The sequence below is a fragment of the Xenopus tropicalis genome, chromosome 7, assembly GCF_000004195.4.
Source record: "Xenopus tropicalis strain Nigerian chromosome 7, UCB_Xtro_10.0, whole genome shotgun sequence".
In the NCBI taxonomy this organism is placed as follows: Eukaryota; Metazoa; Chordata; class Amphibia; order Anura; family Pipidae; genus Xenopus; species Xenopus tropicalis.
This window is the reverse complement of record NC_030683.2, coordinates 42172945-42189358: the sequence shown is the minus strand read 5'-3', so window position 1 is coordinate 42189358 and position 16414 is coordinate 42172945. Positions and strand designations below refer to the sequence as shown.

Genomic DNA, 16414 nt, shown 5'->3' with positions numbered 1-16414 from the left:
TAAAAGAAGGAGGCAATTAATTCAAAACTCTAAAAAATAAATAATGAAGACCATCTGCACAGTTGTAGGAATAGGACATTCAATAATACAATAAAAATATAATATTATAGTTGCCGGTGGAAAGGCCATCACATTGCTTCGTTATTCCGAAGTTGCGGCTGCAGTAGGAAATTTTGCACAACTTCAGAATAACAATAAATAAATTATTCCTACCATGAAACCTTTTTTTCAATATAACATTAGTTTAAAATTATTAAGCTGCTTCCAAAGCAGTCCCCGTGCGTGCTTTTATGTAATTTTATATAACATTTAAATTTCCAAATACCATGTATAATAAGTATTTTTGGAAAACACAGCCATTGCATTTCCTGTAAACATTTCTGGATTCTCCTTTCTAGCACTTTGACAATTCTGTCCAAGCCCTGAGCACAAAGGAAGGGAAGGAACACCGGCTTTGTATGTGCATGGAATGATAAGCTAGGAAACACGGTACTTTCTGATCATAACAATCAACAGATGCAGCCTGAAATAGCAGATATTAGCACAGATTCTCAGTCATTATGCTTACTTGAATGGAACACTCCACTTCCCAAACAACATGATTCTCCATACCCTGTCCTTTCACAACTGTTATATATTGTACCATGGAATAAAACTACAGTTGTTGCATATGGTACTTGCAGAGAGTGTGTTATGCATGGCCCTTGGCATCAAGGCCTAGTACAGGTTATGCGTGTACCAGTTACTCATACTGAAGAGGCACATCATTGTAGTAAATCTTTATTTGAGGCAGGCCTAACTTCCATGTCCCTAAAATATTATTATATCTATATCTTAGTTTGGTATAGTTGGGTAACTATTGCGGTGCAAAGACAAATCTTAAAAACTGACACCCAGTTTAATGGAAATGCAGTTACTTGGTTAGCCACCCATGGTGGTACATAGCCCTGTTTTTTAATCTGTTGACTGATTACCAACCTCCAGATGACCATCTCCCTAATCAGGTGGGAACATTCTGGGAATAGTACAATGTCTTACATATGATGTACCCAATACAACCACATAAAATATTATGAATCCAAGTACTTATTGCTGGAACATGCCATCAGTCATCCACAAATATTGTGTTAAATTTAGTGTTAAACAATGATTTTCTTCAGAATGTTCAAGTCTTAAATGAGGAAGGTTATGGAGGTTATACACTGACCATTACTCTGTATCCAAACAAACAGCTTGTAAGCTGAAGAAATGGAGAGCATACAAGAGGCCATACATGTAATAGTTACCGATCTATGGTTCTGCCTAACCAATCAGAACAGCAGGAAGTGAACAGGATCTGAACGTTCACTTCCTAATCTGTTGGTGCACTATTTATTGGCAGATATTGTGCATCAGCAGATTAGATTTTAAAGCATGGCAAATCCATGAACCAACCAATATTCATTGCACATGAATATTGGTCAAGAAAGTCAGCCTACCATACCAGTACAAAAAACTGATTTGTACCATATTCCTGGTACGTGTTTGGGCAGCTTTACATCTTGAGATTTGGCATATGCACAGGCCACCAGAGTGAGATTCTAACACTCTTTACAGATTTCTATTGGCTTTTTAAAGATGTGTTTATCACTCATTGATAAACAGATCTGTAATTTTACTCTTTGGTAAATACACCCCTAGGTTTCCCCAACAAATATTGTATAGTTCTTACGTCTGATTAAAATGTTTGCTGTTTGTATCTAATGCTTTCTTTTACATTTATTGCAGTTACACAATCGTTATAATACCTTTGCAACTTGGAGTTAAATGCAGCACCATCTGGTTTTGCCAGAAGAAAAATCTTTTAAACAAACTGCAAAGGAGCAGCATCCTTATGACTTATGTCAAACATAGTGATTCCGTCAGGAAATCATTAGTGCACCTAGGTGCTCATGGCCCTGTCGTCATAAAAGTCTTTACACTGTGTATTCTTGCTTGTATTTTAATACAAGATGCTGCTTTATATCAAATTCCAGAGCTGGTTTTGCATAAAACTAGAGGAAACAGGTTACTGTTACTGTGGTGTATAAAACCAAAGTGTCTCAGTAGTACATCCGCCTGTAGACTGTCTATCACATTTGTGGCTCATAGGGTGCAGTCAGTTCATGATTAAGGGACCCCTACTGCTTAATAATAATACACTTCTACTAATGGCTGCTTCTCCTTGTTTAATTAAGAAATAATTTCATGAAAAGTTCATAAAGTAATATATAACATATTATATTATAACATATAGCATAAGAGCACAGTTGGTGCTCGAAACGTTGGACCTTTTTTTTCTCAATAAACGTGTGATTTTTTTGCAAAGTCCCTGTGTGTGCGACTCACTGTCTGTATAATAATTTTTTTGCCAGCACCCTGGGCGTTTGAACATCTATAGGGTGTGCTCTATTTGTTCTTATATATATGTGTGTGTTATAATATATGTTTTAATATATATAATATTATATTATATATAACCTTACTAAGCTCCATTTATTTTTTACCTGCATGTGTGTATGTTAGTAATTTAGGTTTAAAAAGACACATGTCTATAAAGTTTAACCTTTTATGTCTATATGAAACTGCTAGTTGAAGCAATCAAATGAAAAGCATTCAGGGTTTTTGGGCACCGATTTGATAATTCTTGGATGCCATTCCTGTTCAGAAATACCAAAAGTTTTTCAGTGCTTGTATAAAAGTACTTTAAGGAACAATGTAATTTATTGGTATTTCTATAAATAAGCAAATTGATCAAACCACACCAGCACCAGTGGCATTATGAAAAGGACCGACCTGCACTGCCACCTGCTGGTAGCTTAGGTTAATGCTTAAACATATTCTTTTTAATGCAAGTATGTTAAACTGGGCATTCAGTACATGTACAGGCACAGATTCTATCATCTGTAAAGCAGAATTTTTGCTGATCTGGCCACTAACTGGCTGAACTGATCATTTGGTCCACGGCCCAAGAACTGAATCATAAGGTGGGCCCTATGCAGATCCATTTGGTGAAGACTATACCAGTGTCTTGACAGGATTTACTTATCTGCCCTCTAGATATCTGGCCAATTTTCAGGCATGTCATTGACAGGGCCAAACCAAAATGCTTTAAAGGGGTTATACAGGTCCATGTATGGTAAGCCTGGGATAATTCAATTGCACATTATACCAGGTGTTTACGCATTCTGAGAAGGGCTTAGAGCTGGCTTTTTTTACAATGAGGTCCAAACTGGGTCTAAGTTGTGGCCCCAACATCCAGACCAAACATAAGCTAAACTGTGTTTGGGGGTTGGAAAGAGGGTAGGGGTCCTTTAAAAACACAATGAAAATTGCGGTGCTGTATTTCTACTGATTTGGCTCTACCCTCTTATTTATCCAATCTATAAGGTATTTTAACTTTTTCTGTTATTGCAGTTTACACCTACCAAGCTCCCAGCTGTTTCGCTAGTAACAACGCTACTGGCAGCTTCACTTGCTGGTTGGCCATTATTTACTTTGCTGACATGAAAGCATTTATTTAATCTCCCTCTAGAGTGCAATATTTTGTGGATTAAAAACAAGGAAAACAAGGGAGGAGACAAAAAGGATTTAGGGTGACAAAAAAAATTCTGTAGAGACATGTTCATATACATTGCCAGCTCTGATTCACTGTTTGTTCCTGCCCCTAATACCTATAAAGCCCTATCCACTATAAATATTTGGAAGTCATGATGGTCCTGGTGACTGACAAATGAATAAAGCAAAAGCATGGAAAGCAATTGTAAGTATGATGGTATAATCCTTCCCTAGACAGCTGCTTGAGCCTCCCTAAATCTCCAAACCTACATTATGCCTTTGTAGGATCTACAGTATTAAAGGCACATTAATGGATATACAATGAAAACAACAGCTCTTCTGTATGTGGCTACAGTCCAGCTAAGGACACATTTAGTTTCCTTTATTTTCAAAGAAAGAACTCTTTCATACTACCAGTCTCTAATTACTTTACCCCACAATGTGCTTTTCTAATATCACATCTAAAGAGGAACCACATGTAAAACATCAATTATTTTATTTCAGACCAGTTCCCAAATGTAGCGGAATAGCGTGTCTCTTTCATGAACAATATACTTTACAGAGGTGATAAGCAGAAGTCCCACATGTTGTGCCTTCTGGCTCTCTGTTTATATTTTGCACATAGTTACATAGGGTTGAAAAAAGACCAGAGTCCATCAAGTTCAATCCATCCAAGTAAACCCAGCACCCACAACCTATACTTACCAATCTATACACTCACATACATAAACTATATATACAACCCCTAATACTAACTCTAGATATTAGTATCACAATAGCCTTGGATATTCTGCTTGTTCAAAAACTTATCCAGGCCCCTCTTAAAGGCATTAACAGAATCTGCCATTACCACATCTCACTGCCCTCACCGTGAAAAACCACCGACGCTGCTTCAAATGGAAGCTCCGTTCCTCTAATCTAAAGGGGTGACCTCTGGTGCTTGATTGTTTTTATGGGAAAAAAGAACATTCCCTATCTGCCTATAATCCCCTCTAATGTACTTGTACAGAGTAATCATGTCCCCTCGCAAGCGCCTCTTTTCCAGAGAAAACAACCCCAACCTCGACAGTCTAACCTCATAGCTTAAATCTTCCATCCCCTTTACCAGTTTAGTTGCAGTCTCTGCACTCTCTCCAGCTCATCAATATATCCTACTTAAGGACTGGAGCCCAAAACTGCACTGCATACTCAAGGTGAGGCCTTACCAGGGACCTATAAAGAGGCAAAATTATGTTTTCATCCCTTGAGTCAATGCCCTTTTTTATACAAGACAGCACTTTATTTGCTTTAGTAGCCACAGAATGACACTGCCTGAAATTAGACAACTTGTTATCTACAAAAACCCCTAGATCCTTCTCCATTAAGGATACCCCCAACAAACTACCATTCAGTAGATAGTTCACGTTTATATTATTTCTACCAAAGTGCATAACTCATATTATGTTCTAGGCCAATATTCCTCAATTTGATCATTAACCTTCTGTGAGGTACTGTATCAAATGCTTTAGCGAAGTCCAAGTAGATGACAATGGCAGACAACTGCCATTCCAGCATCTCCTAAACTAGGAGTGGGGGGGGAGGGTGCAGCGGGAAATTCTGTGGTAGACAGGATAGATGAGGTAGTGGGCATAGTAAGGGAAAATGGGGGAGGAGACTTGCTTCGGGATACTGATAATGGCAGGGAGGCCCATAAGTTGTTTACACGTCATTCTCACGCCGGAACCAGTATTAAATGTATGTTTACCAATGCAAGGAGTCTGACTGGTAAAATGGGAGAGCTGGAGGTACTGGCGTTGGAGCGGAAATATGACGTGATTGGTGTTGCTGAAACTTGGTTGAATGAGTCTCATGACTGGGCTGTTAATATTGGGGGGTATACATTGTTTCGGAGGGACAGGGGCAATAGAAAAGGAGGAGGAGTGTGTCTGTTCCTTAAGCAGGAATTAAAAGCAAATATTAAGGAGGAAGTGATGGGGGTAACAGAGGGAGCTGAATCCTTATGGGTTGAGCTTCTCACAGATAGTAAAGAATCTACCAAACTAATTGTAGGGGTATGCTATAGACCCCCTAATGTAAGCGAAGAGGAGGAGGCCCAGCTCCTGTTGCAAATAGAAAAGGCTGCTAGTTTGGGGCAAGTGATAATAATGGGGGATTTTAATTACCCTGATATTGACTGGGGCAATAGTACTGCCAGGACAGTAAATGGGAACAAGTTTATAAACTTGCTGCATGACAATTTTATGTCACAGGTTGTTGAGGAGCCAACCAGGAACCATGCTATACTAGATCTAGTGATCTCTAATGACCCAGAACGTAAAGCAAATGTGCAAGTGGTTGAACCCCTGGGTAATAGTTACCATAATGTTATTTCATTTGATGTTTGGTGCAGGAAACAAATTTACACGGGGGCAACAAAGACACTGAATTTTAGGAAGGCAAATTTTAGCTCCTTAAGGGCAGCGCTTCAGGGCATAGATTGGGGCATTATGCTTTCTGATAAAAACACAGAGCAGAAATGGTTGTCATTTAAAATGATATTAAATCATTACTGTTCTCAATTCATTCCATTAATAAGAAAAAGTAGAAGTGTTAAGAATCACCCTATGTGGCTTAACTCTGAGGTAAAGAAGTTAATAGGGAGAAAAAGGAAAGCTTTTAAGAAATATAAGTCAGAGGGGACTGTAGCTGCGTTTAATGATTATAAACACTATAACAAGTGTTGTAAAACAGCAATCCGGAAGGCAAAGATAGAAAATGAGGAGCACATCGCGGCCGAGGCCAAGACTAACCCCAAAAAGTTTTTTAAGTATATTAATAGTAAAAATATGCAGGTTGAGGGTGTGGCCCCATTGAGTTATAGTAACAATATGGTTACAGCGGATACAGAAAAGGCAGATGTGCTTAACCAGTTCTTTTCTTCTGTGTATACAGTAGAGGAGCCAGAGGGCCAAGTCCCACCCAATAGGTTCACTGTTGCCTCAGCTCCAACTACACAGTGGTTGGCACAGGATATGGTGCTTAAAGGGTTACACACAATAAATGTAAACAAGGCACCTGGGCCAGATGGAATACACCCTCGGGTACTGAGAGAGCTAGGGGCAGAATTGCAGTGGCCCTTGTTTCTGATATTCTCAGACTCGCTTTCATCAGGTATGGTACCTAGGGATTGGAAGAAGGCAAATGTCATTCCCATATTTAAAAAGGGAGTAAGATCTCAGCCTGGCAATTATAGGCCTGTAAGTTTGACATCCGTGGTGGGCAAGTTATTTGAAGGCTTGTTAAGGGATCACATACAAAATTATGTAGTGGAGAATGGCATTATGAGCAGTAATCAGCATGGCTTTATGAAGGACAGGTCATGTCAGACCAATTTAATTGCTTTTTATGATAAGGTAAGTAAGAAGCTGGACAGTGGGGATGCAGTAGATATAATCTATTTGGATTTTGCTAAAGCATTTGATACCGTTCCCCACAAACGACTGCTTTCTAAGCTAAGGTCTATTGGTCTTAGTGAAGTCATTTGCACATGGATAGAAAACTGGCTACAGGATAGGGTACAGAGGGTGGTTGTTAATGGCACATTCTCTACTTGGAATAAGGTTCTTAGTGGGGTCCCTCAGGGTTCTGTACGGGGTCCACTTTTGTTTAATTTGTTCATAAATGACTTAGGGGAGGGTATTATGAGTAATGTATCAGTTATGAAGAAAGACTGGCCAAGTTGGGTCTGTTTACACTGGAGAAGAGGCGCTTTAGAGGTGACATGATAACTATGTATAAATATATAAGGGGATCATATAATAACCTTTCTAATGTTTTATTTACCAGTAGGTCCTTCCAACGAACACGAGGGCACCCACTCCGTTTAGAAGAAGGGAGGTTCCATTTAAATATTCGGAAAGGATTTTTTACAGTGAGAGCTGTGAAGTTGTGGAATTCCCTCCCCGAATCAGTCGTGCTGGCTGATACATTATATAGCTTTAAGAAGGGGCTGGATGGATTCTTAGCAAGTGAGGGAATACAGGGTTATGGGAGATAGCTCTTAGTACTAGTTGATCCAGGGACTGGTCCGATTGCCATCTTGGAGTCAGGAAGGAATTTTTTCCCCTCTGCGGCAAATTAGAGAGGCTTCAGATGGGGTTTTTTGCCTTCCTCTGGATCAACTAGTAGTTAGGCAGGTTATATATAGGCATTATGGTTGAACTTGATGGACGTATGTCTTTTTTCAACCCAACTTACTATGTTACTATGTTACTATTACTCCAGTCAATGTCCGGATAATAAAAGTCCCCCATAATAACAACTTGACCCAGTTGTGAAGCCTCCTCCATTTGCAACAGTAGCTGGGTCTCATCCTCCTCATCTATACAGGGTGGTTTATAGCATACACCAATGATCAATGATCATTTTCTGTGACCTTCAGCCCTATTGAAATTTCTACCCAAAGAGATTCGACGTTTTCATTGGTAATGTCTTTATTACATGGCTTTAAATCTGACTTTACATAAAGACAAAACCCCCCACCCTTTTTAATCTCTCTGTCCCTCCTAAAAAGTGTATAACCATTTAAATTCACGGCCCAGTCACAGTTTTCATCCCACCAGGTCTCAGTGATACAAATTAAATCATGCAGAGCTGCAGAGCTATACAGCAATGGAAAAGAAGTTAGCAAACCCCTAGCAGATAACTAAGGGCTGTGACAGCCGGTGGGATGCCATTTCGGGGAGATTTGTTGTGCGGCGACTAATCTCCCCGTCTGTCACAGACCTAAGGGTTATAGCACAGAAGGAGATTTTGAGTGTTATATTCTTCCACCCAACAAGCTACAGGTGGCTAAATTACCAAGACTTTTTTGCAATATGGTACTGTGTCAGTTGATCCGACTGTTTGTGCACAGTTTTTCACTGCGCAAATTAGTAGACTTTTTAAAAAGTTCTCAAAAAGAGTCAATGGTAATGCCCTACTGAGGGGTTTAGATGCTGTGTTAATTTATGGAAAAAATACTTATTCAAGCCCTTATGCTATCCACACAACTGTAACTTGCTACTAACTAGCCTCCCTAAACTTTTGCCCCCCTTCAGTGATACGATCCAGGTTATACAGGAATGTGTCACTATGTCTATATAAACCCTAGTGTAGCTCATGGAGGAAAACAGCTTTGTGCACGATGCCATTCTTGGTAGCAGAGCAATGTTTTCATAGGCTATAGGACAAATCTAAACAGTTTCCCAGTCTATCAGAATACTGGCCCTCCTTCCAAGTGCGACTTAACACAGGAAGATGCTCCATGTCACAGATCAACACAGGGTTATAAGTGGTGAGCTGGCGGGAGGCAGCGGGAACCTGCATTAGAAAATATGACCAACACTAGAGTTTACATAGGCATAGTGACACATTACTGTTACTCTGTTTCCATTCATTCCTGGCCATCCCCTCCAGTTCTCTCAAAGTCCTCGGGCCGACGATCAGATTACCCACTGGGACCTACAGAGACCTGCTGGGCCAGGGCCATGTCGACGTGCTGATGGACTCCTCATCATCTGCTGGGCTCCTCCTCATGATTTTCAAACATGCCTGATTATCAGGTATCAGTTGGGCAGGCCTATCAGTGGGCCCCATATACAGACAGATAAGCTTCTGATTTGCTCTGAAGGGGACACATTGCCAACTTAAATGTAACCATGTAGTAACTATGTGTAACCATTATTGATAGGTGAATCTCATTTTGCTTAACCAAAAACAGTCCCACGACAATCAAACCTTGATTTTACATCTCTACAATTCATGTTTTATTATTTTTTTTTGCACTACCCTGAAAAACATAAAAGCAAGATTTGCCTGTATGTGCCCAGCCCTCCCAGCAGCTAACTGATTAGATTATCCTGCAATTCTTATTGTACAGCGCTGCGGAATATGTTGGCGCTTTATAAATAAATGTTAATAATAATAATTCAAACCAAGCACATCCAGCTTTATGGGGTACCTATTATTATTATACATGCACTTGTTTAGCACCCACAATATACTGATATAAGGATTGCAGGGGCTCATTAGGGAACAAAAACCTGTACGGATACCAATAGGATTGTTTAGGTTGGGCCCTCTGAAACAGAATGCTGGAATGCTTAGGTAAAGAAACCTTGCATACTCTGAAGCAAATCCTGTCATGCTCAGGTATAGACACGCATTGTAGGTTCCCAAACATGGGCTCATCCCTGGGCATAATGCCAACTGCCTCCAACTAGAAAGATATGATGGTTGCCAAATGTGTATGTCTCAAAATTTGACCTTTGATACAAACTGACTTCAGATTACAAGGATCTGATTACTAGCCAAAATCCCATACATACAGCTGTTTGCTAAAATTAAGGAAATACTGACACATAAAAGGACATATTCTCAAAAAGAGCTGAAGAATAGTTTCAATGTTCAATGGTATATATTGTACAAATTATATTAAAAGATATAATAATGCCAAAACTACAGTGAAATCCATAGCACCTATTATATTATTAAATTCAATGAGTTAAAGAAATTATATATATTTCTATAAACAAAAAAACAAAAAAGGGGATTGATCAATGCAAATTTGAATTTAATTTCAATTACAAATATATACATATTGGTATGTATATTGGTATTCCCAGCTTCCCGGGACTGGAGGCACTTATTACACGAGGACCCTTCAATGAGAATCCTGCCTCTTCTGTGTATACCGTTAACTGTTTCTTTCTCCATGGTATCATCAGTGGCATTAAACAGATTTGTTATGGCTTGGAACACCTAAAAACAGTATATCTGCCCTTCTACAATGTAATATTGGCATATTGGACTAACAATCTTACTGTGTTAAATAACAGAAAAATGAGCACTGGGTAGGGATGATTGTTACCCTAGAATTCTTTTACATCTGCAAATGCAGATACTTATGTCTCCATTAATTATGGGAACAGTCTATAACTTTCTGCTTAAATTTCTTGCCATGGAACAATAACAGTAAAACCACAAGGGGGTAAAGGTCCCTGTTGCATCTACGTTGTAACCTGCAGCTGTTTAACAAGATACTTCTGTAGCCAAATCAATGAAACTCAATATACCCAGCATGACACTGATAATTTAATTACCACTACAATGATTTGCACTGGCCATAGGGACATTTGGTGGGATTCTAACTCAGAGTTAATTGGCCCCTAGGCAACCTGTAAGCTGTGGGGCAAGACAGTTACAAGTATTGTCTCTGTATTCTGCTATTCCTGCAGGAGTGCATAGACCTGTGCCTATATAGCTCTGGGCATTGTGCGAAGTGCAAAAAACAGGGGTCTTTTTTAGCATTTTTCACCCTCATCCTTGTGTTCTAAATGACCCCTAATGAATCAATTTGATGCACCATTTAGTAAATTGCATGAAAGTTGCCTCTGAGAAAATATAGGTGACACACAGGCAGAGAGAATGCTTGTATATGACATAGCCATCAATTGCATATACATTTGCAGGCATAAATATAAAATAAAAATTGCACAGGGGCACAATGCACAACTGATCAGGCAAGGAGGTATGTAGTAGGTATGTATCTATAGATTTATTTACATATCGCTGCTTGTATATGAAGCATTGTACATTGTACATTATTGGTCATGCAGGCCTGTCGGAAGAACGATACACAGGCCAATAAGCTACTGTATGGCCACTTAATGCTTCATTTACCAACTGCATTGGCACATGTGCTAAGAGGAACAGTTAGCCCATACATAGAGCAAGAGACTGAGAGCTCTGAACTTAACATCTGATTTGGAATGCACTGTAAGAGTACCAATAATGACAGGCAACAACATTGGCAAGAAGTCAAAGCAGCAGTAAGGGGAGTGCAGACACAAAGCTTTCTTATTGCTGTTCTGATATTGCGTCCATGTAGCTGCTTAGCAAAGTTGCTGTGGATGCTGAAATGACAGTGTCTATGATAAAGCCCTAACATTGGCACTATTGCAACACTCCTAGAAAGGCTGTGTGTCTGTCCCTTTAGGTTACAAATGTTGTGAGTTTCTGCCCAATAATCAGCTCTGCCACAGAAATTATAGTGGCAATACACGTTACGATACGTTCGTTTGGCAACATCGCCAGATAAGCTTATCTTTCTCCCAATATGCCCACCTAAGATGGGCAATATTAGGCTAATTCAACTGAATTACAACTATGGGTATAGGAGCTGTTGAAGCGAGAACCGCATCAATGAGCCAATGTGGTCTCAGATCCGATGGGAAAATCAAACGTACCTCAACACCTGGCCAATTTTTGCCCATATATCGGTTGGGGAGACCTATCGAGGGGTCTCCATACACGGGAAGATAAGCTACCAAATTTTTCTTAAGGACTTGAATTGGCAGCTTAAATCTGCCCCTGTATGGCCACCTTATGTGGATATTTCAGAACATAATACTGATGTCAGTCTGGTGATGTCACTGTCCAGAACAACCACAATAACAGGTGGTTAGCAGATGTTGCAAAACTATGATGTCACTTTGGATTTTTTTTTGTAAATAGCTCCAGAAGTCGAGGGAGGGGGCCAATGCAAGCAGGCTGAAGCAGCAGCAGCTACCAAAACAAAAACTGCATAAACTATGCTTACCTGCATACTTTCATCTGCTGTTTAACTACAACTACTAGAGTGCAGCCAACAGCCTGTGGTGGCCAGGGGATGTTGTGAGTTTTCATTCAACCACAGCAGGGGGGACACTGGCTGGTCACCTCATGTATATATCAAAAATATCAATTATTATTGGCTTTAACATGTTATTTGGATTTTTACCCTAAAAATAAGACTTTGTTTTCCTGCCCTAATAAAAGAACTAAACAAATACAGAGCTAACATAAATCTATATACACAACGTACATACGGCAAGACACCAAGACACCCAAACTAAGATGGTTCAATGAAGCATTTCAGGATAATGGAAGCCTAGCGCCAGAAATATTTTCAGGAAACGGTTCATTCCCAAACCTTCTCTACTTCTGCTGAACGCATGCATTTTTTCCCACTAACATCTCCAGTTACAAGCGGCCAATGAAAAACCAAAAAGGTGAGGTCATCACAATCTGACTGCAAAAATCCAAGCCCTGTGACAACACCAGAAATAATGCACCAAGAATTCCCAGCCATCATCATCATACAACACAAACCATGTTTAATCCTATATTAACACTAAAGTGAATATTTTAGATTAGACTTTTGTGTTAATCTGTACTTTAATTATACTGTTTCTGGAACAAGGTGCCAATGATAGTGCTGAATATAAATGAACCGGATCAGCATTGTCTTTAAATCCCACTGAATTCCACATTTTTTCACACATCCAAAAACAAATACTACATATCCCCAGCAAAACCTGGTGTGAGTTGAAAAAAATGTTTTTCGGAGTTCGGCGGAGGAATTCCCACCCTAATTGGTGCCTAAAGGAAATCCTTCTATTAACACTGTCAGCTGAAGCATTTAAGATAATGGATAGAGAACAAGTATTTGGCAGGGCATTGAAAGGAGCTCATTTATTTTCAAGACTCATAGGATGTTTTCAGGGTTATGAAGGATGGGAGGGCTTGAGTTTGAAAAGTAATAAAATACAGCATTTTTTTGGCTATGAATTGGAGGCTGGGGTCTAATCCTATATGGCATATAATAATACAGGAATGGGATCCATTATCCAGAAATCTGTTATCCAGAAAGCTTCAAATTATGTTAAAGCAATCTTTCTTAGACTTCATTTTAATTAAATAATTAACATTTTTAAAAATGATTTCCTTTTTCTCTGTCATAATAAAACAGTGCCTTGTACTTGATCCAACCTAAGATATAATTCATTCTTATGGAGGCAGAACAATGCTATTGGACTAAAATGTTTAAATTATTTTTTAGTACCTTTAAGGTATGGAGGTCCAAATTATGGAAAGACCCAAGGTTCTGAGCGTTCTGGATAACAGGTCCTATACCTGCACATGCCTTCTAGTGATGTCATAAGTAGGATACCCGTAATGCTTAGCAAGCTGTTAATGGGGATGTTCATCTTTATATAGAAGGACAGGCAAAGGCTAAATCACTCGGGGATACCAATGTGTTAGGCACCCCCAGTTATTATAATCACTTACCTCAAACCCAGGGCTGGCACTTCTGTTTGCGGAGTAATATCCCAGGGTACTATTCTTGTCACCAGAAATTGTATGTACACACAGTAGAGCAAAAGCTCCTCTTTTAGTGTCCCATATGTGCGTACAGCCTTTAGCAGATGTAAGGAATCCCTGGGACTGGCAACAAGATGGCAGTGCAGCATTAAATACAATTTTACCTTCGCCAGTACCTTTATCAGCAAATAACTACTGGCCTGGGCTCTGAGGTTAGTGATTATAATCACTGGGTGGTAATTAAAAATTGCCCCCCCCAGTTGATAAAGTCTTTGCTTGTCCTTTAATTTTTAGTATATTTTAGAACAGCCTATTCTCAGCAACTTTTTATTTTGGTCTTCAATTATTTATTTGTATAATATCTGAATTATTAGCGCTTCTCTTCTGCCTATTGCTCATCTGCAACTGCAAAATGTTATCTGGTTGTCACAGACACTTGACCCTGGAAACCAAAAGACAAATGGACTGTGATGGTTTAATGTTATTATTTATTCCTTATCTTCCTTTTCAGGTCCTCTCCTACTGATCCTCCATAGGACTGCCTGGTTGCTAGGATAATTAAGCCCCAGTTACCAGATAGCAATTTAAATTGCAAGACCTAAGAGGCTCATTAAACATGTAAATATTTAAAAAAAAATTACAAATTGCAAATGTTCTTAATATACCACTGCTTATAAAGGTAAACCAGCCCTTTAGCCTATGTATGACTTTTTCTATATGCCCCAGGATCCGGCGGTGCAGAGGTTAATGCATTCCTGTTGCAGGGGTTTAATATGATTTAGAAGTGCAAAGAAAGTGTTGCCTACCATGGCTGGGACTGCTGCATGGCTCCTGGGGCTGAAAGGAGCGGCTCCGTATCCAAGAGACAACGAGTTTAGTGGAAGTTGCTGCAAAAGGGAGAATGCCAGACGTAAGTCTAATAGGAAGAAGCGAGCCGGTTATATGGCACAGGAGGGGGAGAGAGAAGGCGCAAGATAGGAACAAAGTGTGTGGGTACGGGGAAGAAATTCTGGCAGCACTGACACAACAGAGGGAAAAAAGCTTCCAAGAACCAAAAGGGTTAAAATGAGTGTGCGAGAGGGAAAAGCGCCAACAGCTGGGCAGGAAGCTGCTCGGTATCCTTGCCTCTCTCAGCTCCCGCTGCTCTGTGACTTCTTCCCTCTCCCTGCGCTGGGTACCCTGCTCCTATGGTATTGTCTCTTCCTGCACTCTACAGATGTGGCCGCTCTCTCCTCTCAGCGCTAAGGCTCCTCCCAGGAACACAACCATCCGCTGGAATTAGTGGGGGGGGGGGGAGGTTATCAGGGGAACACAGGGCGCCCACACACTTACACTTACAGCCTGCTCACTGCTATTGTTCCTAGTCAGACAGGCTACTGCTGCATGTTCTACTGCCTGTGACATAGAAATATCCCTCAGGCTGTAGAACAAGGTATTACAGAGAGAGGGGAGCTCAGCCAATAATCCTTCCAGATAAATCTCCTTTAGAACTTCAACTCAACAGTTTAGTGAAACATTTTCATTTACCAGGATGCAGATTAAAAAGCTGGAAAGTAAGAAGCCAGGAGAGAGTTCAAAAGGGGAATTATGGAAAGAAGCTGCCTTTGATAGGATGCTATATAATAAAACATTACATGTAATAAAAGTAGTATTTGTGTCTGAAAATAATGTGTAAAGTTCAGCAAAGTAGAGCAAAATAGGGGGAAAGTACACATTTGAATAAATTACTTGTCACATTTAAGTATAATCTGATGCTTCTTTCTCATTTCTCTCAAAGGTTTTGTGATCTGTAGCACTTCCAGATTTAGAATTTCTTCACTAGATTTTATAGCTGGTAAAGTACTTCTGATATATTAGTGATGCTCTGGTTGGCCTGAAAACTTGCTGGTTAGACAGTTATACTTCATTTGGGCCAGTGATGTGCTGCCAGCCTAGCCACTTCCAGTTCTGTCCTAACTCAACTTCTTTTGGAAGTTTGCTTTGGATTGCTTTTTTATTTATATACTAATACCCACATCATAGAGGGCATCAGAGATGGATGGGTTGGGCACAGGTATAAAAATCAGTGTGGCAAGTTGGACCAGGCTCAGGAAGAGCTTGTAATTTGGACCTGTGCATCACTACTCTTAACCATTACCCCACTCCAAGGCAATGAGCAGACAGGTGAAAAATTGGCCTATGGTGTGAATATCCAAGGGACCAATGACAACAGCACGGTGAACTTGTGTTGTTATTGTTTTGTTATTGTAATTAATAGGGGGACATATTATTTGAAAAACAAGAATGTTTCTATTATTACATAGAAGGAATGTGCTCAGAAAAGTTGTGTTTAGGTCTGATTTATTAAGAATTTCTCCAAAGACCCTACTAGTCCTACTTATTGGTTCCATTTCTTGTTGCCTCCTTTCCCAGGCTGTACAGGGGATCTGGGGGCATTTAACACACTGCACTGTAGCAAAGGGACCAATCAGCAGCTAGGTGGACCTGAAGTCTTTATATGCTTGTGTTATTGCAGGGCTGTGATTGGCTATCCTACTCCTACTGTGCTTCTGGCAGACTCCCCAGACTTTTTCCCTGGGGATCTACTTTGGCTCCTCCCTGCGTACGTACGCGACTCAGCGTACATAGGCATACCCAATAAACGCGCCTCACTTCCGCATTTTGTGGCTTAGGC

At 39.9% G+C, this 16414-nt stretch overlaps 1 protein-coding gene across 3 annotated transcripts in view; it reads right to left on the bottom strand.

Annotated features, from left to right (window-relative positions):
* The window catches only part of pald1 (phosphatase domain containing paladin 1), a 125413-nt gene extending 110429 nt beyond the window's left edge, over nucleotides 1-14984 (bottom strand). Inside the window, exons 1-2 of one of the 3 annotated variants that reach the window (XM_012966393.3) lie at nucleotides 14866-14984; nucleotides 14547-14627 (exon numbers count right to left, since the gene is read on the bottom strand). In XM_012966393.3, coding sequence (XP_012821847.1) covers nucleotides 14547-14566 — 20 coding nt within the window. In that variant the 5' untranslated portion in view covers nucleotides 14567-14627; nucleotides 14866-14984. 3 annotated transcript variants of the gene reach the window in all.
* Between the last annotated feature and the right edge of the window lie 1430 nt (nucleotides 14985-16414).